The 27,931-nt window shown below is 34.8% G+C and overlaps 1 protein-coding gene across 1 annotated transcript; it reads right to left on the bottom strand.

Moving 5' to 3' along the window:
- Positions 1–17,807: 17,807 nt before the first annotated feature.
- On the bottom strand, positions 17,808–27,760 carry LOC136218754 (ATP-dependent DNA helicase 2 subunit KU70). The gene is made up of 19 exons (XM_066005840.1): positions 27,539–27,760; positions 27,340–27,417; positions 26,771–26,887; positions 26,428–26,542; positions 24,680–24,785; positions 24,455–24,572; positions 24,265–24,348; positions 24,100–24,158; positions 23,330–23,463; positions 23,196–23,239; positions 22,290–22,366; positions 21,807–21,954; positions 21,254–21,315; positions 20,739–20,799; positions 19,864–19,956; positions 19,667–19,787; positions 18,862–18,964; positions 18,583–18,754; positions 17,808–18,079 (listed from the first exon to the last, which is right to left on the bottom strand). The coding sequence occupies exons 1-19, from the start codon at positions 27,602–27,604 to the stop codon at positions 17,966–17,968; spliced, it is 1,872 nt and encodes a 623-aa protein (XP_065861912.1). The 5' UTR covers positions 27,605–27,760; the 3' UTR covers positions 17,808–17,965.
- Between the last annotated feature and the right edge of the window lie 171 nt (positions 27,761–27,931).

The following is a 27,931-nucleotide window of genomic DNA, read 5'->3' on the forward strand; positions in this document are numbered from 1 at the left end:
ATTTTCCTATGATTCTCCTATACCTATCACAATGAGGAATAGGTACTCCTTCATCCTCAAAAACCACACCAGAAGGAAAAGGGCTATTAACAACTGAAGCATTTTGTAATCCAGCTTCAAGTAAGATATCATGTATATATTTCTGCTGAGATAAAATAAAACCATCATTGGCTCTAGTCAATTCAACTCCTAGAAAGTACTTGGCAACTCCTAGATCCTTAATAGTGAATGAGCTATGTAAGGCTAGTTTTACTTCCTCTATTTGTGACAGAGAAGTGCCAGTTAATAGCACATCATCAACATAAACAACTAAGGCTATAAATTCATTCTGAAATTTTCTCACAAACAGACAATAATCATGTACTGACCTTGTGAAGCTTAAATTCACTAAAGTGATAGTGAATTCCTTGTTCCATTGGCGACCTGCTTGCTTTAAGCCATATATGGACTTGACCAATCTGCATACCTCCCCTGGTTTAGCTTTAGCATACCCCTCTGGTGGCTCCATATATAATTCCTCTTCTATGAACCCATGTAGATAAGCATTGTTGACATCAATTTGGTAGACCTCCCAACCATTGTGAGCAGCAATTGCAAGTAATAATCTGACAGTGACCACTTTTGCAACTAGAGAAAAACTATCTTGATAATCTATCCCCCACTGTTGATTATAGCCTCTTGCTACAAGCCTGGCCTTATATTTGTCTACACTGCCATCTGCTTTATATTTGACTTTAAAAATCCACCTTGAAGTTATAGCCTTCTTCCCCTTTGGTAATTTGGTAAGAATCCATGTACCATTTGCCTCTAGTGCATTGATCTCCATTTGCATGGCCTGAACCCATTCATTACTAGCACATGCTGCAGCATAAGTTGTTGGTTCTGGAATTTGTTGCACATTGCTTAAAAAGGCTTTATGATGCACTGTATAAACTGCTGTATTGATGGTGAAATCAGAAGTCCAAGCTGGTGGCCTGGTGGTTCTGCTTGATCTTCTGAGATTGTGTGGAACTGGTGAGGTATCTGCTGGTAAAATGTCTGCTGCAAGTGGTATGACTGTTTCTTCTGTGACTGGTAGGTCAGTTTCTGCAGCATATTGATCTGCTTCTGGTGCAACTGGAAGTGACATTTCTTGAGCACTTATGGGAAATACCTGCATTTCATCATGAACATTTGCATTTTCTATTTTTGCATAAGGAAAAATATGTTCAGCAAAAACTGCATCTCTGGAAACACATAATTTGTGTGTGGACATATTATATACTTTCCATCCTTTTTGACCTGTGGAACCCCCCAAATAAACACATTGATGAGATCTATCATCAAACTTTCCTCGCCCTACATCTATATTTACTACATACACTAAACAACCAAACACCCTCAAGAATTGATAATCTGGTTCCCTGTTATATAACACCTTAAAAGGGCTCTGCCAGTGTAAGACTTTGGTGGGATATAGGTTAATAAGCACTGCAGCATGAAGCATTGCTTCCCCCCGAAATTTGAGAGGTAAATGAGCTTGTTTTAACAAAGCTCTAGCAACAACTGTAAGACTCCTATGTCTTCTTTCTACTCTGCCATTCTGTTGAGGTGTATGGATGCATGTTCTTTGATGCACAATCCCCAATTTCTTGATTAATGATTGAGTTACATGGCCTGTAAACTCAGTGCCATTATCTGTCCTAATGGTCTTAATCTTTATGTCAAACTGTGTGCATACTAATTGGCTGAAATTCTCTAATAACTGTGGTACCTGTTCTTTTGATTTAAATAAAACCACCCACATAGCTCTAGAATGATCATCAACAATGGTAAGTATGTATCTATCCCCAGTCAAAGACCCTTGTTTATAAGGTCCCCATACATCTATATGCATCAATTCAAACACTTTTGAAGCTCTACTAGTACTATCTCCAAAAGCACTCTTCGCCTGTTTACTTCTTAAACAAACATCACAGTGTGCAAAATCACAAACTTCATTGATAAAAGGTAGTACATTAGATAAATGTTTCATTCTAGAACTTGATAAGTGGCCTAATCTTTGATGCCAAACACTGATATCAACATTAGACTTCATCTTGTCCTTAATAACAAAACTAACATTCAAAGGCTTACTAGACTTAGCTATTACTATATCATCAAAAGACTGTTCAGATAAGTAATACAGCCCTCCTTGCAAGTAGCCCACTGCTACAACTTGGTCACCAACCAGGTCCTGCAAAACACAGGAAGGACCAAGAATTTTAACTCCAATATGAGCATCCTCCAACAACTTGCTCACAGATAATAGATTGCAATTAAAGCTAGTGGCATATAGCACATCCTTAAGAACAATTCTTGAATGTAATGTGACTTCTCCCTTGTATTTTAGTAATTCTGATTCTCCTGTTGGCAAATATACTTTTCTAGGCTCAGTGAAACTCACTACATTCTTCAACAATGATTTATCATTAGTTACATGAGTGGATGCCCCTGAATCTATGACCCATACATGTTTCAATTGTTTAGTGTTTGTTTGAACATATGCTATACCTGCAGTGCAGACTCCTGCAAAAGCTGGAAGATCATTCTTAGGACTGCCATCTTGAGTTATCTTCCCCTTCAGTGCTTTTTGAACCTCTTTCTGAACCATAGACTTCATAGATGCCCTATCATCTTCACAATCCTCATCTGAATCATCAAAAGGGGACTGGCTACTCTGAGACCTGCTCTGAGATTGAGTCATATTAGCTTGAAACTTAGCACCATTACCAGACCCTGACTTCTTGCCCTTATACCAGTCCGGATATCCAACTAGCCTGAAGCATTCCTGCTTGATATGCCCACTTTTTTTACAATAATTGCAGAATTTGTCATCCTTGTTAGTTGAACCACCTGTATTATTTTTGAAGTTTCCTTTGCTCCCATTGTATCCAGATCCAGGATTGTGAGATCCAGATCCTTGAGCATAGGTCGTAGAAGAATTCACAAATTCTATCTGTGAATTCTCCCTACCAGATCGTTGCTGCTCAATGCAAGTCAGCATAGAGAAAGCACGATTAACAGAAGGTAAAGGATCTATGATAAGAATTTGATCACACACATGATCAAATTCAGGATTCAAACCTGAGAGGAGCTGCATCAGCTGTTCTTCTTCTATAGCCTCCAGAATTTTCTTTCTAGCTTCTCCACAAGAACAAGTGATAGGCGACTTCACCTCACTGTACTCATCCCATTTGCGCTTGATTTTGTTGAAGAAATCAACTAGTGCTTGATTTCCCTGCTTCATGCCACAGATCTCGCGACGCAGCTTGAAGATTAGTGGCCCATTACTTTCTCCATATCTCTGCTCCAGCTCCTTCCACAGATCACGAGCAGTTTTGGCAAAAAGGACCACATTAGCTAGATCCTTATGTAAGGAGTTGATTATCCATGAGAAAACCAAATCATCAGTCTCCTTCCATTTCAGATAGTCATCTGAAGTAACACTGCCGACCGGCCTGTCGTCGGTAAGAATGTGCTTTGATTTGCGTTTTGCATTCAAAGCCAGCATCATTGAGCGCTTCCATGGTATGTAATTCAAGCCTGTTAGCACAGTGCTAACAAGAATCAGGTTGGTATTATCCTGATTATTGAAGTTTCCCTGCGAATTTGACATTTCTTCGCTGGTTTGAAGTTCTGAATCTGATTCTAGAGGTGTTTCAACAACGATTCGAGTTTCTTCTTCAGATCTGCTCTCAATAGATCGTTTAACAGTTTCTGCGTACGATCTATCCTTTTTAGGTGGCATTACTTTCCGGTCACTGAGAAACTAACCGGTGCTCTGATACCATATTGAACGAGAGAAACAGATCGAAAAAGTATTGAAGAAAGCTTGGAAAGCTTGAATACAGATTACAGAAGAAAAGCAGCAAACGCATGCTTAATAACAACGGTAACAAACAAAAGGATAACAGAACCATACACATGCCTACACGTGGCGTGCATACATAACAAACTAATTAAAAACAGAATAAGAGAAACGGTGCCGTATTAGTTTAAAAACCTCCTTTTTCTATCTCGTGCAAGTTCATCAGTTCCAGATATTGGAATATGACTAAAAAGCATGAAATGAAGTTAAAAACAAAGTAATATAAGCCTAAACAAAATGACCCTAAGAAAGAAGCTTACTCCTTTAATGAAAAATATAAATAGGTTTAACAGTTAGGTAGGGAGCGAGCGAGGGAGAAGACAGTCTATTTAGAGATGCATGCACCTGTCGCCAAAGCTCGATATTCAACCTGGGTAAAAAGAATGAGCAACAGGATGTTTGTTTTGTAGAACTCCAATAAATAAAAGGAAAAACTTGTTGAAATAATGAACTTATAATTAATAGTCTTTAATTTGATTCAGTGGATTATCCAAGAGTCATTTCTGTATCTGTATTTATAGAGTGTCCAAGAGTCATTTCTGTACCTGTGTCTGTATCTGTATTTATAGTGAGTTAATGTGGTTTACTAAGAGTCATGTTTGTAATCTATAAATACCTATCAATACAAAGTAGTAAGGCAAGAGAATCAGAAGAGAATTTCTTCCAGCAATTATACTCTTCCTTTGTACCTCTGAAAGTTTATTTATTTGATCCAACAAATTGGTATCAGAGCCAGCAAAAATTCTCTACAATGTTGAATGGAATGATCCCATACAAATATCCACAATTATCAAAGGAAAATTATGATAATTGGTGCATTAGAATGAAGGCTTTGTTGGGTTCCCAAGATGTATGGGAAATGGTAGAAACTGGATATGAGCAGCCAGAGAATGAGGAGGAATTGATGAATGCTCAAAAAGTGAAAAGGAAGAAAGACCAACAAGCACTCTCTCTAATCCACATGTGTCTGGATGAGAATATGTTCGTGAAAATTTCGACTGCAACAACAGCCAAGGAGGCATGGGAGATTCTCGAAAATTCCTTTAAGGGGAAAGATAAAGTAGTCAAGGTGCGTTTGCAAACCTTGAGAAGTGAGTATGAGAAACTCAAGATGAAAGAGTCAGAGAAAATTGATGAGTTCTGTAATAGAACTTTGGTAATTGTCAATCAGTTGAAGAGATATGGAGAAAAAATGGAGGATGTTCTTGTGATAGAAAAAATCCTTCGTTCTTTGACTCAGAAATTTGATTACGTGGTGACTGCCATTGAAGAATCAAAAGATCTGGAGACTATGTCTGTAGATCAACTCTTGGGTTCGTTACAAGCCCATGAGGAGAGATTAAAAAATAGAGAAGAACCGGTCGCTCAGGTGTTGCAGGCGAAACTAGATTTGAATGATAAAGAAGAAAAGAAGCAATTTGAAGGTGGATATGGAAGAGGAAGAGGAAGAGGAAGATCAAGAGGTAGAGGCCGTGGCCGTGGCTGGAATCGTGGATATAATGGAAGAGGTAGAGGTGGCAGAAATTTCCACAATAATGAAACCACAAATAATCAGCAATGGAATGCAAGAGGACGTGGTAGAGGCAACAATCTCCAAGGCCGTGGAAATAATTGGCATGGTCGTGATAAATCTCGTGTGCAATGTTACAATTGTCAAGAATTTGGGCATTATGTTGCTGAGTGTAAATCTGAACCTTTTAAAGACGAACAGGCCAATTTTGCCGAGGAGGAAGATGAAGAATCAACTTTGTTACTGACATGTAGCGAAGATGAAGCAAGGAGCAAGGAGTCTTGGTATCTAGACTCGGGAGCAAGTAATCATATGACGGGAAATAAAGAACTTTTTTATAAGCTTGATGAATCTAAGAAAGGAAGTATTTCTTTCGGTGACAAAACAAAAGTTCCAGTTGTGGGAAGTGGTGACATTCTTATCAAACTGAAGAATGGAGATCATCAATTTATTTCTCATGTTTATTATGTTCCAGCTTTGAAATCCAATATTTTGAGTATTGGACAACTTTTGGAGAAAGGTTATGAAGTGGAGATGAACAGGAATGGGCTGGTTATGAAAGATGGAAAGAAAAAAATGATTGCAAAAGTTCCTATGTCTGCAAACAAGATGTTCAAATTAAAAATCAGCAGTGATTGTCCTATGTGTTTGAAAGCCTCATCAGATTCTGCATGGCTGTGGCATCTCAGAATGGGTCACTTGAATTTTGGTGGACTAGAGCAAATGTGCAAGCAACAAATGGTGTATGGATTACCTTCCATAAATCATCCCAATCAGATTTGTGAAGGGTGTATGTACGGGAAGCAATTCAGAAGGAGTTTTCCAAAGGAGTCTTTGTCAAGCACATCAAAACCACTTGAATTGGTGCATGCAGATATTTGTGGTCCCATTAATCCGAGTTCACATGGAGGAAGCCGGTATTTCTTATTATTTATTGATGATTATACTCGGAAAATATGGGTTTATTTTTTGAAGGCAAAATCTGAAGCATTTGAAGTGTTTAAAAAATTTAAAGCACTAGTTGAGAATGAAAGCGGTTTGAAGATTCAAGCATTGCGAACTGATCGAGGAGGAGAATTCACATCTGAGAAATTCAATCAGTTCTGTGATTATAATGGTGTTCGTCGATTGCTTACTGTTCCAAGATCTCCTCAACAAAATGGTGTCGTGGAACGGAAAAATAGAACCATTCTTAACATGACCCGAAGCATGATGAAGTGAAAAGGTATGCCAAAAGAATTTTGGGCAGAAGCAGTAACATGTGCAGTCTATTTAAATAATAGAAGTCCTTCAAAGAAGCTTTTACGAAAGACCCCTAATGAAGCATGGTGTGGAAAGAAACCAAATATTTCTCATGTAAAGGTATTTGGTTGTCTTGGTTATGTTCATGTTGCTGACGAATTGAGAAGCAAATTGGATGATAAAAGTGAAAAGATGGTGTTTATTGGCTATGCAAAAAATTCCAAAGGTTATAAATTTTATAATCCTCGGAATGGAAAAGTTGTGATAAGAAGAGATGCAGAATTTCAAGAAGAAAGCTCTTGGAATTGGAAGATTCCAGAAGATGAAAATTATGATTTTCTTCCTGTATATGATGATGATTTTGCAGGTCAAAATGAAGATGTAATTATCACACCACCAAACTCACATTCCACATCTCAAACAAATGTGACAGACTCATCCCCAGAAAGTTCATCAGAGAGGCAGCCTCGAATGAGAAGCTTGAGTGAGATTTATGCAGAAACTGAAGAAGTAGATAACGCTACTTTATTCTGTTTGTTTGCTGATACAGAACCTGTACAATTTGAAGAAGCTGTTCAGGAAAAGAAATGGAGACAAGCAATGGATGAAGAAATAAATTTCATAAAGAAGAATGACATTTGGGAATTGGCAACACTGCCAAAGGGAAAAAAAGCTGTAGCAGTGAAGTGGATTTTCAAAATAAAGAAAAATACCAAAGGAAAAGTGGAGAAGTATAAAGCTCGCCTTGTTGCAAAAGGTTTTTCTCAAAAGGCCGGAATTGATTATGAAGAAGTTTTTGCTCCGGTGGCTCGAATTGAGACAATTCGATTAGTTATTTCTTTGGCGGCTCAACAAGGATGGAAAATTCACCAAATGGATGTCAAATCAGCATTCTTAAATGGAACTCTTGAAGAAGAAGTTTATGTCAATCAACCATTGGGTTATACTGTGAAAGGGCAAGAAGATAAGGTGTTGAAGTTAAAAAAGGCTTTGTATGGCCTTAAGCAAGCTCCAAGGGCTTGGTATTCTTGCATCGATGACTATTTCCAGAAGAATGGCTTCACAAGATGTCCATATGAGCATGCTTTGTATATCAAGGAGAATGAGGATGGAAAAATAATGTATGTATGCTTGTATGTTGATGATTTAATTTTCACAGGATCTGATCAAAAGATGATTGAAGAATTTAAGAAGTTGATGACAAATAATTATGAGATGACGGATTTGGGGCTGATGTCATATTATTTGGGCATTGAAGTTAAGCAAAGTGATGAAGGTGTCTTTTTGTCTCAGAAGTCATATGCATAAGCTATTTTAAAAGAATTCAAGATGGATAAATGCAATTCAGCTTCTACGCCAGTGGATTGTCGAAATAAGTTGTCAAAGCATGATGATGAAGAAAAGGTGAATCCAACTTTATTTAGAAGGTTGGTTGGAAGGCTGAGATTTTTGACATGTACAAGGCCAGATATCTTATATGGAGTTGGACTCATTAGTCGTTACATGGAGGTTCCAACTTTAACTCATATGGAGGCAGCAAAACGAATACTTCAATACATCAAAGGTACACTGGATTATGGTTTATTTTACTTTTCCCAGAACAATTTCAGATTGTATGGATTCAGTGATAGTGATTGGGGAGGAGATGTTGATGATAGAAAAAGCACAACTGGTTTTGTGTTTTTTATGGGAACTGCTGTTTTTGCTTAGAGTTCTAAAAAACAAGCAATTGTTACACTTTCAACATGTGAAGCAGAGTATGTTGCAGTAGCTTCTTGTATTTGTCATGCAATATGGTTGAGACGGATGTTAAAAAGTTTGAAGTTTGCTCTAGATGGAGCAACTGATGTTTTTGTTGATAATAAGTCAGCTATTGCGTTGGCTAAAAATCCGATCTTTCATGATAGAAGCAAACACATTGACACCAAGTATCACTTTATTAGAGAATGCATTGGAAGGAAAGAAATTCAACTCAAGCATGTACCATCCAAAGATCAAGTTGCTGATATTTTTACTAAAGCTTTGAAGTTGGAAGATTTCAGCAGATTGAGAGCTGTTCTTGGTGTTACTAAGGGATAAAAAAATTATAAGTTTAAGGGGGTGTGTTGAAATAATGAACTTATAATTAATAGTCTTTAATTTGATTCAGTGGATTATCCAAGAGTCATTTCTGTATCTGTATTTATAGAGTGTCCAAGAGTCATTTCTGTACCTGTGTCTGTATCTGTATTTATAGTGAGTTAATGTGGTTTACTAAGAGTCATGTTTGTAATCTATAAATACCTATCAATACAAAGTAGTAAGGCAAGAGAATCAGAAGAGAATTTCTTTCAGCAATTATACTCTTCCTCTGTACCTCTGAAAGTTTATTTATTTGATCCAACAAAACTCTTGTCAATATGGATATGGTATTTAAGGTTTAACCAGGGCTTTGCTTTGCTACCATATATTTAATCAGCTAACTTGTATTATTGATCATTATACAGACATATATATTACATAACTATATCTGATGTCTCTCAACACCCTTTCCCCGGTGATTCTCTGGATTTAACCGGATCTTGCAATGTCTCTCGAATCAAGTTTATAGTATGCAGTTCGTTTGGCTCTATTTTTTAGAGGGTAGATTCCGACGTTTGTGACGTATCTACGAAAACGTGAAATCACATTAACCGCAAATATAATTTGTACATTATATAATGGTCAAATTTAACTCTTAACATTTCATAGGAATGCAGATATAACATTTTCAAGCAAGATCAATTTTAGGCCTACGTTACCAAAATTTGAAAAAATTGGTTCAACTATTATTTAAGTATCACATCATACCTTACAAACAAGTTTTTTTATAAACCGAAGTAATTTTATATATTGTTTGTTAGTTATCGCTGACTATATTATAGTAACACACTAAATAATTTAGACACTTTAACAAAAAAAAAATATAATTAACATATATGTATTATTAGCATTTTAATAGGTTTTTTATAATTGTGTTAGTAACACACTAAATATTTAAGACATAATTGATGTTTGGAACTTCTCTAGTCAGTTAAATAACAATCAAACAATTTTTTTCAAATTTTTGATAACGTATGACTAAAATTGATCTTGTTTAAAAAAGTTAGGATTAATTTACATAATTTCTTACCTATTAAGGCTAAATATGCATTTTCTTTAAAATATGTTGAGGTTGCGTAATTTAATTTCGTTGATTATAAGTAATTTAAAACTTAATACTAGTAGCTTTTATAACTTTAAAATGTCATTTTAATTATTCAATATTTGTGCATATTATTCCTTAGGGTCATATTCAGAACCAAATGGATGGGTCGAGCTGGTGGTCAACGCACGTGAAGAAAGGGCTGGAGTTGAATTTTGGTTGGTTACATTACATCAAACACACATTTGATATAAATAATAAATAGAAGAGTTTGGTAATTTCTGAAATTATAAAAAATTAATAAAATACTTTTAGATTCAACCACCCACTGGTTTATAGAATCTAATAAACAAATTAAAAAAAAAAACAGATAACGCTGTAATTCTTTACTATAATAACAATATTTTGCTTATCATGAGCCATTGGATGGACTGTTTGACCCGGTACTTGCAGAGGCACTTACACTTAGAGCTATCTTGGACCAAAACAGTTGAAGTTAGAATTGATTGTCTATCTAACAACTTCAAACACCTTTTCCTTACTGGTCTTATCTAGATGTAATTTCAGATTGTTCTGTTATGTTACAACAGCTAGGCTTTAGTCTCATTCTTTTTTCTTTTTTTTTTTTTTTTTTTTTAGACATTCAGCTAACTTAGCAGCTCATTGCTGATACGAATGGTTGCTTCAGGATCTTTTCGTGGAGTGTGTGCATGTCCATCTACGTTTCTTACTGATGTTCTCTTAACCGATTTGACTGAATAATATTTAATCTTCTTTCAAAAAAAAAACAATATTTCAATGCAAACAAGTTGTTTAAACATATTATCTTAAAATGTAATATTTTACTTGTCTTTTATTAACCACTTTAAAAAAATGGTTTAATGTTAAATAATTTCAAAAGTTGCCACTACAAATCATTATTTTATATATAATTTATTTTAATTATATATTTTTATTTAGAAAAGGATTGCAAACTTGTCAAATGGGTGGTAAAAGTGTCTGATATTGCCGTATAAGTAATCATTGAAGATCTAAGACACTCTTCTAAACATATTCCAGAATCTCTTACAGAATAAAGATGAGGAAATTGTTTTGAAAATGTTGAAATTATTGTCAATCGCATGAAACTCCATTTATGGAATAAATAAAAACCAACTTCATTTGGATTGGCCCATCTTATATATAAATAAATATTTTTTTTTGTTTAAATAGTTCATTGATATATATGATTACAATCCTATTTAATTAATGAAAAAAAAAAAAAAAACTAGAGTTGTAACTTTAATAAAAATTAGACAAACTTAATTGAAGCTATTCTGGATAATCAATTAGTGCGAGTGCCAGTGGAGTCAACGTCAGCATCTGTTAATTGTTGAGTTTTATTTTCAACACTTTTAAGTCTTGCAGTAGCAGGAGCATGACATATCATTTTTGTTAGAAATTCCAAAATGGTTGTAAATCTTCGGGTGCTGTTAATTTGTGCACCTCCTCCTGAGCTGGATTTCGACCGTTCTCTTCTGAGTGCCGATTTTCTGATCCAACCACAAATTAATATACAATACAGAGTTAGAATTAAACCCAAAAAAACATGACAAGATTTAATAATAATCTTACATGAGAATAGGCTTTTTATGGTAGTAGGCCTTGGAGGTTGGGATTGCCATGAAACTGCTGCTGCTGCTGCTACCCACAAATGCCATTAATTTTGACTCTATGTGAGTGAGTAAGAATGATTGAATCAAACCTCTAATTCAACGTTCATTTATATACACTACAAGTCAACTTTTACTCGCTTAGTCCACTCCATTTTTATATTTTATCTCTAATTCCAACCCTCTGCTTTTTCTTTGGGCTAATTACAAATCTAACCCAATTAGAAGGGTCCATTTACATATCTAACCCACTTTGCTTCAATTTCACTAAATTAGACACTTTCATCCACTTTAGACAAAAATGCCCTTATTTCAATTCATCTCCTTCCTTAATCTCTTAACGTCTTTTTATCATTCCAAACCGATGAAAAGATGGTGGTTTATAGAGGGAAGAGATTATGTTTCGTTCAACCTTTGAAGAATTAGTGTATGCGGAAGAGGATTGGGATGGAAAGTTCAAAAAAAATGAGAAATAAAAAAAATCTAACAATTAACTGCTGTGATGTCGCATTTGTGACGAATTCGTCACAAATGCGACAAGAGCTGTCGCATTTGCGACAGCAGCTGTCGCATTTGCGACGAAGTGCGACAGCTTTCTGTCGCATTTGCGAAATGCGACAGCACCTGTCGCATTTGCGACGATATGCGACAGCTGCTGTCGCATTTGTGACGAAATGCAACAAATTCGTCACAAATGCGACAGCAATGGAGAAAAATGAAGAAAATTGAAATGATACTGTTACAGATAAAGAAAGAGGCAAGGCCAGCGAGAAAAGCAGACGTATAAGCTAAAAACATACAATTTCTATGGGAAATTAAATATAATACTTCAATAATCTCAAAAATCGCTAACAATTGGTATCAGAAATTGAAAAAGATGAACGGAAGAAGAAGTTGAAACAAGAAGAAGAAAAAGAAGAAGAAGAAGAAGAAGAAGAAGAAGAACAGCAAAGAAGAAGAAGAAGCGGAAGCGGAAGAAGAAGAAGAAGAAGAAGCGGGAGCAGGAGCAGGAGCAGATAGGTCGATCAAAAGAACTAAGGGTAATTTTGTCCAAAGTTGATGAAAGTGTCTAATTTGGTGAGATGGAAGCAAAGTGAGTTAGATATGTAAATGAACCCTTCTAATTGGGCTAGATTTGTAATTAGCCCTTTTTCTTTCCCACTTACTTAATCTTTTTTATATTATTGTTTCTACAATTTCAGCAATTAATCATCTTATAAAATTTTGGATGCCAATAATGCATCTTCTTCGTTTTCTATTCGTCGCGTTTGGTTTAACTTTTAAAATCGAATTGGAATTGGTATCGGAATGACTGTTTATTTATTCATTTCTCTATAGTTCTCTCATGACCCGAATAGGAATAAATACGATATTTATTAAAAATAATTTAGTAAATAATAATTATAATTATAAAAAAAGTATGGTGTACATTATGAAATCAACAGATGAAGTGTTGGGAGATTTTCTAACGTAAAAAAAGATGAAGGGAACTCAAACAATAAGAAAGATCAAATGTCTATGATCATACATCGGTGGAGAATACATAAGTGGTCATTTCATAGAAGTATGTCAAGACGAAGGAATTGTGTGGCACTTCATGATTAGAAATACACCACATCAAAATGGAGTGGAAGAATGCTATCCAATTGCATCAGTCAACGGCCGATGCAAACACATTTGCGCTGCGGGCTTTTACATCGGCCAATGATCGATACAAATAACCCTAAATGGCTGATGCAAATGGTCTTTTTTCCACTAATGTTCGATGTATGTTGTCTAATGTTGGTTTGGGTAGAAAAGTTATGGCCTAAGGTTTTAACATATGCAAGTCATCTCATAAATTGATTACCATCATGTGTTATCAATTGCAAGACACCTTTAGAGATGTGCCATGAAAATTAGTTAAAGATTATAATTCCTTACGTGCGTTTGGCTCTATTATATATTACTACATTAAGGAATCAAAGCTGGATCTAAGGGCAAAAACATCAAATTTTTTGGATTCCCTCTAAAGTCAAATGATATCGTTTGTGTTGATCGAAATCCAATAAGATAATCTTTAGTATGGATGTTAAATCCACCATGTTGAAAAAAGGCAGCAGATCGGGAGACGAATGGTAGGATACTTCCAAACATGTGTAGTTTGATGGAAGTAGAAGAATCAATCCAGCAATTGTGGAATCTAATACTCTTATAGTAGGAGGTTCATATAAAGAACGAGAGGTTCTAGCACAAGAATCTCCCAACAATATACTACAATTGCATAGAGAAAGCCAAAGAGAAACACACACAAACATACTCGTTATGAAGATACAGTGGCTTATGCATCTTCAGTTGGAGAAATTTCTACCTCTTATTTTGAGGCTGTACAAAGCTCATAAGATGAAAGATGGAGGAATTCTATAGATGAGGAGATGTAGTCCTTGGAAAGAATCAGATAAGGAAGCTAGCAAGTATGTCAAAGAGAAAGAAGGCAAATGGATACAAATGAGTGTTTGCAATTAGAAGAAGGATTTCTTGACAAATCTCGCTACAAGTGAAGGCTGATGGCTAAAAGCTACAATCAGAATGAGGAAATTGATTACAATAAAGTGTTTTCTCCAGTTGTGAAGCACACTTCCATTAGAATATTATTGATCTTATTCACACAATTGGATTTGGAACTAGTTCAACTAGATGTAAAAACTGCATTTTTATATGGAGGTTTGGAGGAGGAAATCTATATGACTCACCCAGAAGGGTACAAGGTTACTGGTAAAGAAAATTTAGTGTACAAGTTGGAAAAATTGTTGTATAGGTTGAAACAATACCAATACAGTGGTAAAAACAATTCGATAAGGTCACGATGGGGCAAAAGTACACCATAAGCAAATATGAACAATGTCTATATTTGTAAAAGTTATAAGATTGGTCTTTTATCTATCTTTTCCTTTATGTTGATAGCTTCAAAGAATAAACTAGAGATTGAGAAACTAAAGGATCCATATTTAGATTAGGCCATTAAGATTCTCGATTTGGAGATAAGCAGAGATCGAGAAATTGGGGAGACTTTGTTTAACTCAGAAAGAATATTTGAGAAAATACTAAAGCATTTTGGCATGGATGAGAAGACAAAAGCTATTAATACTCCAGTTGCTCCTCATTTCAAGCTCAAAGAAACTCTCTCTCTCTCTCTCTAAAAAGTGATAAAGAACGAAACTATATGTCAAATGTTCCATATGTAAATGTTATTGGTAGTTTGATGTATTGAATGGTGTATACGAGACCCGACATTTCACAAGTAGTTGGATTTGTGAGTAGGTATATGCATAACCTTGGTAAAGGACATTGGCAGGCTGTGAAATGGAATCTACGGTGCATCCAAAAAATTTATGTTTTGTTAGTTTAATGTTTGAACGGGATGAGAAAGTCGAAAATACATTGTTGGAGATAAGGTTTAGATAAGGCCGTGAAGATTCTCGATTTGGAGATAAACATAGATTGAAAATTGGGGGGACTTTGTTTAACTTGGAAATAATATCCTAGAAAAGTACTAAAGTATTTAGGCATGGATGAGAAGACAAAAGTTACATGTACTCCAGTTGCTCCTCATTTCAAGCTCAAGGCAACTCCCTCCCTAGAAAGTGATGAAGAACTAAAATATATGTCAAATGTTCCATATGTAAATGTTGGTAGCTTGATGTATGGAATGGTGTGTACGAGGACTGACATTTCACAAGCAGTTGGAGTTGTGATAAGATATATGCATAATCCTGGTAAAGCACATTATGCGAAATGGATTCTGCGGTGCATCCAAAATATATTGTGGATGTTGGTTTTATGTTTAAGCGGGATGAGAAAGTCGAAAATACGTAATTGGATACTATGGTTCTGACTATGCAGATGATTCAGATAACCGACAGTCAACTACTGGTTATTTGTTTATTCTAGTAAAGGCACCAGTTAGTTGGAGGTCTACCTTACAGTCAACAGTTGCTTTGTCTACAAAGAGGCAAAGTACATGGCAGTTATAAAGGTTGTTAAGAAGGTAATTTAGCTTTAGGGATTGCTGAAAGACTTGAGAGTTGGTCAGAAACATGTCAGAGTGCATTGTCATAATCAAAGTGTTATTTATTTAGCAAAGAACCATGTCTATCATACAAAAAACGAAACACATTGACGTCCATTATCATTTTGTTAGGGAAATTCTTAAAACATGTCCAATCCAGTTTTAGGAGATTCTGACTGCTAATATGACAACAAAAAAAGGTAACATCAATTAAGTTTCAACATTGTTTGCATTTGATCAATGTTCTAGAAAATTGAAGATTGCATTTAGAGATATTATTGAATTTTGAAAAAGTTAAAAAACAAATTTCATTGGAATTTTGAAAAACATCAAAGCGGAGATCGTTGAAGATGTGAATCTCTTTTACAAAGAATTTTTTGCTTCTTAGGAAAGCATCCAAAAACAATAAACATCCTCTAACTTCAAAGCTTAAAAGTTGTTCTTTTTTTTCCTATTGTAATATTTATTTAGTGTCCATACATATGGATAACATTGAACCTCGTTAAATTACTAATTATTTCTGCAATATTTCATTGTGAGAATCAAATTTCAAAACTCTAATCTCTTTTTTCCTCATCTAAAGCTCATAGATTTGGATGCCTTTTACCCCGTCAGTGACGGCAGCTGCAGCAACATATAAAATAATCATTTTCGGTACTAGTTCTGGTTTCCTTCGAGCTTATAGATGTTCTGTTTGGGTTTAATCTATATGATTAAGAAATTTTCACAACTAAGAAATATTCTGTTTGACTGGAAAATCCAATGAGTTGAGCTTGCAGGTAATGTATTTGAAATTCCTTTTCCTTTGTTTGCTATTGTTTTTAATTGATTTAAAAACTGAATGCTATTATTCATAGTCAAATTAAATTACCTTTTCTACATGTCCCTCCCAGATTCATTACTTGACATAGGGAATTGAGAAATTTTTACGAAATTAGAGCAAAGACGGGAATTGGGGACTTATGTTTAGTTTACAAACTCATTCATATTGTTAATATTTTGGTCATGTTGTACATTCTTGCTGTACATCAATAGATTTTTCAGGCCTATGACACGATTTCATCGATTAGGATTGTTCTAAACCGGACTGAAGTCCTCCTTTCAAATTTGACACAGAAATTTTTCTCTCTTATTAGAATTTACTTTCAGGTTTTTGGCTTCTAAAAGGTCAAGAGGGAGATGTTATGGGGCTACCGATGTTCCATATCACATTTGACATGGAACTCCTCCATACACATAGAAGTTCATTTGGCATGAAACTCCGAGAGTTCCCAACAAAATTTCCCAAGAGGAGATGGAAGTATGGGTCTATGATGTGCCAATGCATCCCCCAACTACCTTCACTACCAAACCACCACACAAACAGGATTTTAACTTTCAGTATAGATATTCACAGATAGAGAGGGAAATACAGACAGAAAAAGAAGAAACTATACTCAGCTCGTGCAATTTTCATTTATGAAAATCAAACTCCTAAACATGTCAGCTTGTAAGATTGCCAATTCAGCAAAGAAGATGCCAAAATTGTAAAAAGACTAGTTGAGGTGTGTGACGGGTCTAATCAAAAGTTCAAGGTGCTAAAAGACAAAAGTTGACAAGTTGAAGTGCGCAATTATGTATTTTGCGGTAACACTAACATCTTTATACAGTCTTCATATCCATATACATACCATTTAATTAAATTAACTTTGTAAGATAACAAAATCTTGTTTAAAAAGTACATTTCATTACCAACAGAGAGTGAACCAAATGTTACCCTTACCTATGTTGCCCGGACACGGATACGGATACAGTATCCGACACGGATATGGGAAACGTCATTTCTATAAAACACAAGACATGGATACGTGGGGACACGTGTAAATATTAAAAATATTGGAACACATTTATAAATATTAAAAATATATTTTTATAGATGATTTTTTGAAATATAACTAAATAAATACATATAGCAGCCCTATTTATATAGATGGATGGAGAAGTTTGAGAGTTTTTGTATTAATTAGGAGTTTCTGGCATTAATTCCCCCTGTCCTTTGTAGTTTCTGGCTCTCCAAATCTATTTGGAATAACGACGATCGATGATTGAAGTTGAACGGCTATTTTTTCACATTTGAAGAATCACTTGTTTTTTTTTCTGGGATACGCGTATCCTTCACTGATACGCATGTTCAACTTTCCGATATTACGGAAACGGCCCCGACACCGTGTCCCAGGCGTTTCCGGCCGTTTCCGTATCGGATACGTATCCGACACGCGATACGTTGGGTCTATGGCGTGTCCGTGCTTCAGAGACCCTTACTGTTCAAATAAATTTCACCACCTTACATAGAAACATCAAACCTCCATTACAATACAACAAAATGGCATTCATGAGCACTTCCATAGGAAAATGTCTGCAAAATTATGTAAATAGATATGCTACCTATTAATTTCTATGCATGGAAGAAACCTCATCTTTATCACTTCCCCAAGTGAGTTAATATTCTGCTGATCAGAGCTTCCTTCTTCCCAGTAACAGAAAGGCTGTTAGATATCAAGTAACACTTCAATTGTAATACAGTCAAGTCCTTCAACTGCAACAAAACCCACAAAGTTGTTCAATATAACTATAACCAAACATTTCCTCAAACTTAATAATAATATATTTACATGATTAATACAAAAACTTGATCTAATTTGAAATAGCTAAAATTGTGTCCCGAATAACTTAGAATACGTGTATCTGATTATAATATGGATTTTTTTTCGATTCATCATATTTCGTAAATCTAACATATGTTCACTTGTGTTCATGAATGCAAGTTTAGATGTTATGACGAAGCTTGAGATGTATGATGTGATGTGTTCAAACAAAAGTTCAGGATGCTGTCAGAATTTTTCTAAGTTTTTCTAAGAAGTTCAGTTGCAGATTTATTTATTTGGACAAATTACAATCCCTTGATCATTTGCTGATAATTAACGAAAGTGATAAGGAAATTTTTAAGGTGCATCTTTAGAAGTTTTGGATTAAACGAGAACAAAATTAGAAAAACAGCTTATGTTCAAATTTCATTCCTATTTAACCATCAAATATCACCTGTCCATTGTCCGCAAGCTCAGCCCAGTTAAAAACGGTAGACTCATTAGCTGCTGCTGCCTTCCTCTTTTTGGAGGCATCATTGGCTTTTCCATCACCCAAAATTTCCTCATCATAGTTTTCACCATAAACAGAAAGCTTGAAATCTTCTACTGCCTTCACAAATTTTGGTCTGCGGACATATGCCAACAAATTCACCATCATATCCACAAAATTAAATGCCCATACCCACCTTTATATTTGTACATTGTAGGAATGAAAAGTGAAATTCATATTTACCTAGCCATGCCTTCCTCATCAGGAAGTGTTTCATCTTTGGTTTCTGGAATCTCATCTTCTTCTAGAGCTAGTGCCTGCAATATTGCATAGTGTCTCTGCAAAGCTGCAAAGAAGCATTATGTTAAATAAAGTGGCTCCAAGCAATAATGTACTAAGTCTTATAGAAGCAAAATCCTTGTAGGCCAGACATGCTGACAGATTATAATAAAGATTTCAGAACTATAAGTAACCATAATCAACTTCTTGCTCTTCCTTACATCGTTGTTAAGATGTAAACACATAAACAGTCTATAGAAGTAGTTTAATATGAAAGTTCTACGAAAAATAAAACAAACAAAAAATAATAATAATAAAGAACGAAAGAAAGAACACCAGGTAACCAGAGACACAAAGCTATTGTACCAATCTGTCATCATGGAAATATGTTAAAAACTATGTTGTTTGAAATTGCTCTGCAGCATTTTTAAGTTATAGCAACTTGGACCGTATTCGACGATAATTTAGAAACTATTGTCTTATGAAATGGGAAGCGGATAGCAACTACGTACAACCACAAGGATAGAAGTTGCAAAAGACCTAATTCTTAACCATAGCCTTTGTAGTATAAGACATGCAATAAGCCTCATTATCATATTTATAGATTCAAAACATTATAGAGAGCAAAAAAAGTTTCCAAAGTCCAACTAAAACAAAATATTTGCTTGAATTTATGAGGATTTCACCAACAAAAAGGACTCCGAAAAAATGTTAAACTTTGACATTTAAAAGCATTCTCCAAGTTAACATGTAAAATATGGAAAATTACCTGGGTTAGTAAATTGACATACTGAAAAATCTTTCAAGTCCATTCTTTTAATCAAAGAAGCTGCCTTTTTAATTTGGTCATCAGTTGCATGAGGTGCCCCAGTATTTGACTCCCAATTTAACTGCCATAAGTTGTTTAGTCATTTAATAAACTTACTACATCACACATTTTAAAGTGATTCTAAAAACTATTCATACCTCTTCAGGATTTCTGACATCATCGGAGAATGGAAGATATATCATGTGTATTCCTGGTGGCTCAACCTGTCCACCACCACTAATGATCTCATCCTGCAAATTTTTAGAGAGATTAATATGATACCAGACAATCCATGAATTCTGGGTTATAATAGAAACTGAAGACCAAGAATTTTTTTCTAAAACAATTTATAATAGCAATTGAAGATCAAGAAGCGCACAAGCATTAAGTCAAATTAAGTTAGGATCTTGGACTCTCATTCTCAGCATCACGCACTGAACAAGGCATTTTTTAGTTGTCTACTCTAGCTTTCACGCACACAACACAAGTATAAATGAGCAGAGGCAATCTTTTAGTTGTCTACTCTAGCTTTTCATGCAAGTACGAATGCATGTGTAACAGCCTAAAAGTTCGTGAAACCAAAATAAAACTTATTTAGTACAAAGTGAGAGTATATTCAAATTTTTTTCTAAACATTTCAACCACTTTACTGAGTATTTTTCCAGTTTCCTTTGAAGAATATGTTTGCGTTGAAGTTCATTCATTCTACAGAGTGGAGCATAATTAGTTTAGAGGGCCTTCAACATTTAGGATATAAGCTTCCCTTCATATTCAGTTTGAGATTATTATTTTTCTTGACAAGCAACATAAACCATATAGTGGTCAGCAACAAGAAGAATAATTTGACTAGACCGGATTTTCTGGAGAGAAAACAGTTAGGGAATGTAGAATCAAGGTATCTAGGATAAGTTGGAGCAGATGACAAACAGAGGAGCTGGTAAACAGATTATCAGCAGCATATTCATGCAGGAAACTGATCTACTATCATACATGAAAAGACTGCAAGCTTATTCGCATCAAAGTCAAATCTTACTTGTGCAACAAGGGCAACCAATCGAGAATTAGATGAGGTTCCATAGAAAGCAACAGCAAAACTGAAAAATAATAAATGGGTAAATTCAAATAATCAGCAACAGTACTAATATCTGCATCATATTATTCAAAGCCACCTCAATCTCTTCTGTATCAGCAATTTTACAACACATACATTTCAAACCATTGAAAAAGAAAATGCAGAAGCCACTTGGTGCTTCACAAATGGCCTGTTAAATGATATCACCATGAAATACCCACAAACTACCAGCATTAGATTCAAATCCTATGATTCCATCCGCATAGTGCTTCAACAATAATTACTACATTAACAAAGGCACAGTTCATCCATAGACATGAAAGGAAGAGTGGAACACAATAACTGTAAATAATACTACTCAGATTTAAAGGCGATGTGCAAATAAATCATGTATACTAAAATCATATTAGGTGCATTTCATAATCAACTTTTAAGCAATAAAGCTTGAGCCAGGTGCGTGAAAAAAAGAAACTAACCGATTGAACCGCAACATGGATCTATGCAGAGCAATGAAAATGGAAGTGCTACCAACCACTTCCTGCAATCAACAACAAGCAAATGAATCAGCTAAAGTAAACCCAAAAGAAGTTTTAAGAAATAAATACGCACTCCAAGAGTATCAGAATATTAATAATCAATGTTAGCTTGTAGGCATATTACCGGATAGTACCAATAAGCATGATATTCCTCATATTTCATGTGTATACAGTTTGGTTTTGAGCACAATTTATACATCAGAAATTTCAGAGTGCGATTTGAATGAATATTAATGTTATAAATTTGATCACCAAGCAAGATTAGTGTTAAAATTCATATTTTTCATCAGAAGTATACAAAGTTATTGAGTTTGCAAATACATATGATCTCCAATTTTATTTCATTAAACAGTGTCATTATAGGGTAAAGCAACAAGCATTACACTTCGATAAACTACAATGTCAAATCACTCCGTGTGATTAGAACATTAATACTACATTAAAGCAATCAAATATTTGCAGAACTGCACAAAAATAATAACTGAAGAAAAACCTTGTCACTGGGAAAAAGAAATGTTGAAGGTTTCAGATTGTGATAATCTTTCAAGCAATGTAATGGCTTGAACCCAATAAGACGAAGATGTCCTGTTGAAACTCTTTTTATCTCTGAGAGCTCCTCCGCAGAAAACTTGATATTCTCACTAAAAAGTAACAAACAATTAGGTTGAAAACCTTTGTAGACAATACAATTTCACAATAACGATACATGTAAACTTTAATCCGACTTCAAGCTTGATCTTTAAAGACTAACAAAGAAGCAAATGACCACCAAAATACAAAACTTAAGTAAGATAACAGGAAGTCCTTAACCACAAACCATAAAGGAAGAAAGTAATAATAATAAAATAAAATGAATCAACAGATTCTTTTTGAGCCAGATTTTCATGCATACATGATACATAGAGATAGAAGAGAGAGGAGACAGACAGAGAGCTTACTTCACAAATAACATGATTTTCAAGAGACGCCAACTTACTTTTTATAAGGCTGAGATAGCTTGCTAGCCTCATGCATCAATGCACCAGTATCTGAACAAATAAAAGACCGTTCTGTCTGCAGAATGTTAACACATACTATCTAATCAGAATCTAGTCCCTACAATTACAGTCAAATAATAAAATACAACGAATAAGATACAATTGTAATTCAGCAAGTGCCAAGTAATGCAATAAATGAACACTGATTCACTTCTTTTTATTGTACATTTGCTCTCGCCACAATCAATTCCCACCACCAGCTATCTAATGGTGTACCCCTTATTTTTTTCTTATGCGACTTACATAAATTAAAATATACCAATTCGATACCTTCTCCATGAATTGTTTTTACTAGGACCAAAAACAGAAGTTGCATACTAATGGCACAGAACAGAGGAGGAAGGCTTAAGTACACATTTTGCCAAGTTGGGGGCTTCTTCTTTTTTAAAAGTTGTGCGCAATGCACTTACATTAAACAAAGGAAAATTACATTAAAGACAAAGGAAAACCCTCAACCCACCCCACCCATGTGATTCGAACCCATGACCTCTACGATCATAGGTAAGCTCTCAACCAACAGGCTAAGAGCTTCACCACAAGTTGGGGGCTTCTACGGGAGACGAATTTGCATAAAAGTTAGAATATTATACTAAGCATCTCATTCTTGAGATTCCAGAAAAGGCACATATATCAACAGAAACCTATTAGTTTTATAAAATACATACGAATAATCCTATCAGCACTCTATGTAATCATGACTTTTCACTAGCAAACAAAGTTCCACCATTGTTCTTTCAGAATCCTAATGATCCCTATTGAATCTCATAAAACTTCCATATATACAGTCAGTAATGCATATATACATACATGTCTGTGTGTACTGATAGAAAAAGAGATTTCATTACCTTTAAAGGACGATTGGTAATAGAATCAAGCCACGTAATTGCCCCTAAAGCACATACACAAAATTTCTATAATTTTTAACACAATAACATGCAGAAGCATTAACAAAAGGAAAACATAATAACAAGATGTATACCTGGTGTGGTTGGCCTTATCAGAGCATATGTATTCAGTTCAATTGACAAACCAGTAGCAATAACAAATGTGATTCTTCTTACTATACGCTTTGTGAACATGCGTTTTCTCAGTTGATCTTTCATATCTTCCAACCTATATTTGAGTATATAAATTGAAAAGAGAAAATTGTCAGCATGCCAAACTTAAGGATAGAGATTTCAGCATCAATATTGATTGGGTTCAGTACTAATGTCCGGCAGCAAATCCTTAGCCATGGACAATGATAAAATCATCTAAACAAAATCAGTATTGAGTTTTTTAAAAGCTCTATGAAATCAAACAGTCCTTGTTTTTCCTCACCGGTTATCAAAATAAATTATTACATAAAATAACCAGTACAAAGATCATATGCATCCAATTTGCTTTTCTTATCGTCACTAAGATGCAAGTTCTGTACAAGAATCCTTGATGTCAAGAACACCAACTAACCAACTGTGTGTATATATAGATAGTGAATCAAAGCATACATAACAACCATAACTCAGAAATTTAGGTTTAGAAGGCCACTGCAATTTTTATCCCAAAGTTTAGTCAACTATCAAGAATAAAATTTCATTGATGGCATAAAATTCATGTTATTCATAATGCATCTCATCGGCTTTAGTATTGTAGATTCATGAAATCTTCATCTTAATTTGATTAAAAAAAAAATACTTAAAAGTCAAATCATTGATGTAATAAAAAAATGAGTTTCTTAATTGTAAAATAGGAAAAATCCAAAAAACATACTTTTGTCCTATAGAGGGCATAAATTGACCAACATCATCACCTTCCAGTCCAATCAATTCCTGAAACATTTCGGCAATGGCAACAAATTTCTTTCAACTCCGGTAGCCATTTAAGTCAATTAAGGCATAAAAACGGATCAATAGAGAGATTTAGTTATAGCCATACAGCATAAAAAAGTGAAACATTGAACTCCTCATCAGGTCGACTCAAGGGGAGAAGTTCAATTGAAATACCAAGATCTTTTGCATCCTGAAAAAGAGCACAGCGGGCTTTCATGAAAAAAATTGATCTTACAAAGACCATCGAAAAATAAAGCATTCAAGAGTAATATTATTTAATTAGCAGTAACTCCTACTTTAGCTCGCTGCACTGTGGTTCTTGTCATATCTGTTCTTGCTGCACCCTTCAAAATCCCAAAAGGGTCATCTTCATTTGTTAACAAGAGCATCCTTTTATCCGCAGTTTTAGCAGATCTGTAATCATTTAATCACTTAATAAAAGCAACACACTGAACATGGAGATATCCTGAAGAACAAAAGGAAAATATCATTCCAGTGAAGGAAAGAAATTCATAATTTACCCTTTACGCAAAAGTGCTTGTGCTACCCAAAGCACGTTATAAAGGGAATTCTCTCGAGACCCAGAGACAATTCCATACTGGCTGCCAATATCTTTCATGAATGACTCTGTAGGTAAAAAAGCTGAAAATAAGTCTAGACTCAAAAAAGAAAATAGTCATTCATGAAACAGACATCTAATCAAACTCAAAATCTTCTCTCAGGAGTTTTGAGTAGTGAACAATACAAAACTTCCTTTAGTCAAGGAGGCATCCGAATACACGTCCTTAAAAGATAAGATATCTTCTATGTTAGATACAAAAGTCAAAAAGGAAATGTGTAACAATGAAATAGCAGTTATCGGTATCTCCATAAAATGAACAGATCCCCAAAGTCCTTTCTGAGAACTTAATATCTGCTAATAAGAAAGTGAGGAAGAAACAGAACTCATCAGAGGTTAACATTCTTCAATGAATTAAATGCAGTTCTGACATCTCAAAGGAAGAATTTGCAGAAATTAAACCAGCAAAGAGAATCTGATATTGAGCTTTATGTGTTATCTTATTCAATATTTTATTTTATTATATAAAAGTGCATATCATATCACTTTTGGATGGTCATTTGTACCCACATCTCAACAAGAATAATGGAAATAATAAACAAAAGATATATATAGACACACACACATAAGTGTTGCTTAAATTAGCAACCACTGGCTCTTAGTGTGTGATTGGATCCAGAATAGCATTAGTGATAAACTTAAACACTGTTATTTGCACAGGTGAACAATAGAACTATAATCAAATAAAGTCCATGGAGGAGTTTCTGAAGGTCGCAAAGAAGTTACTCCGTCTGTTTCACTATAGACTTCTTTCTGTCGGAGATTAATATAAGATATATGATTGGGCCTTAACTATAAGCTCGAGCTTTTAGTTAAGGCCCAATCATATATCTTATATTAATCTCCGACATGTCAAGGAACCGATTGAACTAAAAGCTCGAGCTTTTAGCTAAAACGGTTCCATGACATGGTATCAGAGCCTTTAGGACCAAACGGTCGAGGGTTCGAGTCCCGACAACCTCATTAATTTGTGGATTTAAAAACACATGGCGGGATGGGCCTGTGTTGTGCACGCTGCAAGCCCAAAGGGCATTTGCGTGTGGGGGTGTGTCGGAGATTAATATAAGATATATGATTGGGCCTTAACTATAAGCTCGAGCTTTTAGTTCAATCGGTTCCATGACACTTTCTAGCGAAAATTCATGTTTCATAATTCATGACGTTTTGATTCAATCCATACACATTAATTGATTTCCACCAAATATACCCTTATTTAAGTTGCCTTCTATTTTGGAAGTAATACAAGAGTAACAAAGCCTTTTAGTTAAATTAATTATATTTCTTAATTCTTGTGCATTCTCCTAAAAAGACATCTATTGTGAAACAGAAGGAGTAGTTCATGTGGGATGATAACAGCTGTTACTTAAAACAATGCATATTAATTGTCCCCACAAGTTGCCTTTTTCGAGAAATAGAGATCTGGAAATAGCATGCTAATATAATCAAAAATTGAATATGTAACTCTTGATCTCCAAAGTTCCTCTAGCAGTAAGATACAGCAAATGCTGAAACAATGTAGAATTCTTTCACTAAAGTAACTCAGTACCATATATGTCAATGACTAAACTTGCACTGAAGGAAAGAAACATACAAAAAGAAACTCAACAGCTTATACCCTCAAGTTATTTGGAGAGAGAGAGAGAGCCTAACCCTCTATGGAGTCAAAATCTTTTATAAACCTTGCAGTTGGCCTGTCCAGACATTCTCGTTCAGCAACATTGAACACGAAAACACCATTTAGGTCCTGCAAATTCCTCTTTTCTCTCTGCAATCATTTGGAGAAATGTGAAACAAATCTGAACATAACACCTAAATAGTAGGTAGTAAACTATCGAGACCAAAACTACTAAATCTAAATGCACAAATAGGAAGATGTTTTTTTTCCTTTTCAAGAGTTAGTTATGAAATAATTAACATGGCTCACAGAAAATTAGCACAGAATTATCCAGAAAGGCATTGCCATACTATTCGAGCCATCAAGGCAACATCTTACAGTGTTGAAGAAACAGATTGCAACTTCATCATATGATCTATTAATAATCTGAGACTTGAGTGATTGCAAGATGCAACTAACAGCAACATGGAAATGTGTTTCATCTTTGCCATCTTCCTGTTGATATTGATAAACCCAGAAAGCGTCAAACAAATCACAACCTACCAGCCAAAACATATGTAAACCTTCATAAAGCACCACATATTCACATCAACAAATGCATGTAGTTCGAATTAAAACAAGTGAAGTTCTTAAGCAATGACTAGCAACTAAGACTATTTAAAGCAAACTCTATCAACAGTAGACCCTGATAAACAATTTTAATTAACTAGTAGTATACTGTATAGGCAATGAAAATACAACAAGATTTCAGTAATTAGCAAACTGAATTAAATAAATTACTAAGAACATGAACCTTCCACGCATTATTAAAATAAGAGCGGGGTTTCTCTCTCAAAAAAAAGGTGGAAAAATCAAAAGAAATGGTAAAAAAACTTCCATAACAAAAAAAAAAAAAAACTACAAATATGATGATAAAATTAAGTATAGTGATAAATAGAGAAACTGACCCCGGGGCAAGTAGTGTTGAACATTTTGGGAGAAGCATCGACAAGATAAACTACGAATTCCTTCGAGGATTCTCTTTGCTGCGTAACAAAGTTGAGAGTATGAGTGTTGTATATTGCTCCAATCATAGGCAGAAAATTCGAGAGAGAGCAGTTAAAAGAAAAGGAGAAATGTTCATAATCTTGCTTATAAAAGGAGGACCTGAAAGAAGTCAGAATCGGGATCGTCTTCGTCGTCTTTGAAGACATCGTCGGGGTCCAACTCCATTGTCAGATACGAGAATGAGCAAAGTGTCACCCCCGGAGGAAGGGGAGGAGGATTTCTGGTTTAAGCAAGAGCTACAGCAAGCGGCAAGCCTTTAAAAAGTAAAGCAAATTCGAAAAGTTTAGCTTGTAATTTTTGGGTTTATTTTTTAGTGTGTCGAGAAAGCCACGGCAGCTGTCGATCGGTCTACCCCTCCTGATAAATAGAATAAAATATTGAATTGTTGGTTGACAAATTTAAAAACTTATAATTAACATTATATTATCAAGGGACAACCTAGGTTCTATGTCTAAAATAGAATCAATATCCGTTTTTTTTTTATAGAAATGG

The sequence above is a fragment of the Euphorbia lathyris genome, chromosome 2, assembly GCF_963576675.1.
Source record: "Euphorbia lathyris chromosome 2, ddEupLath1.1, whole genome shotgun sequence".
Taxonomy (NCBI): Eukaryota; Viridiplantae; Streptophyta; class Magnoliopsida; order Malpighiales; family Euphorbiaceae; genus Euphorbia; species Euphorbia lathyris.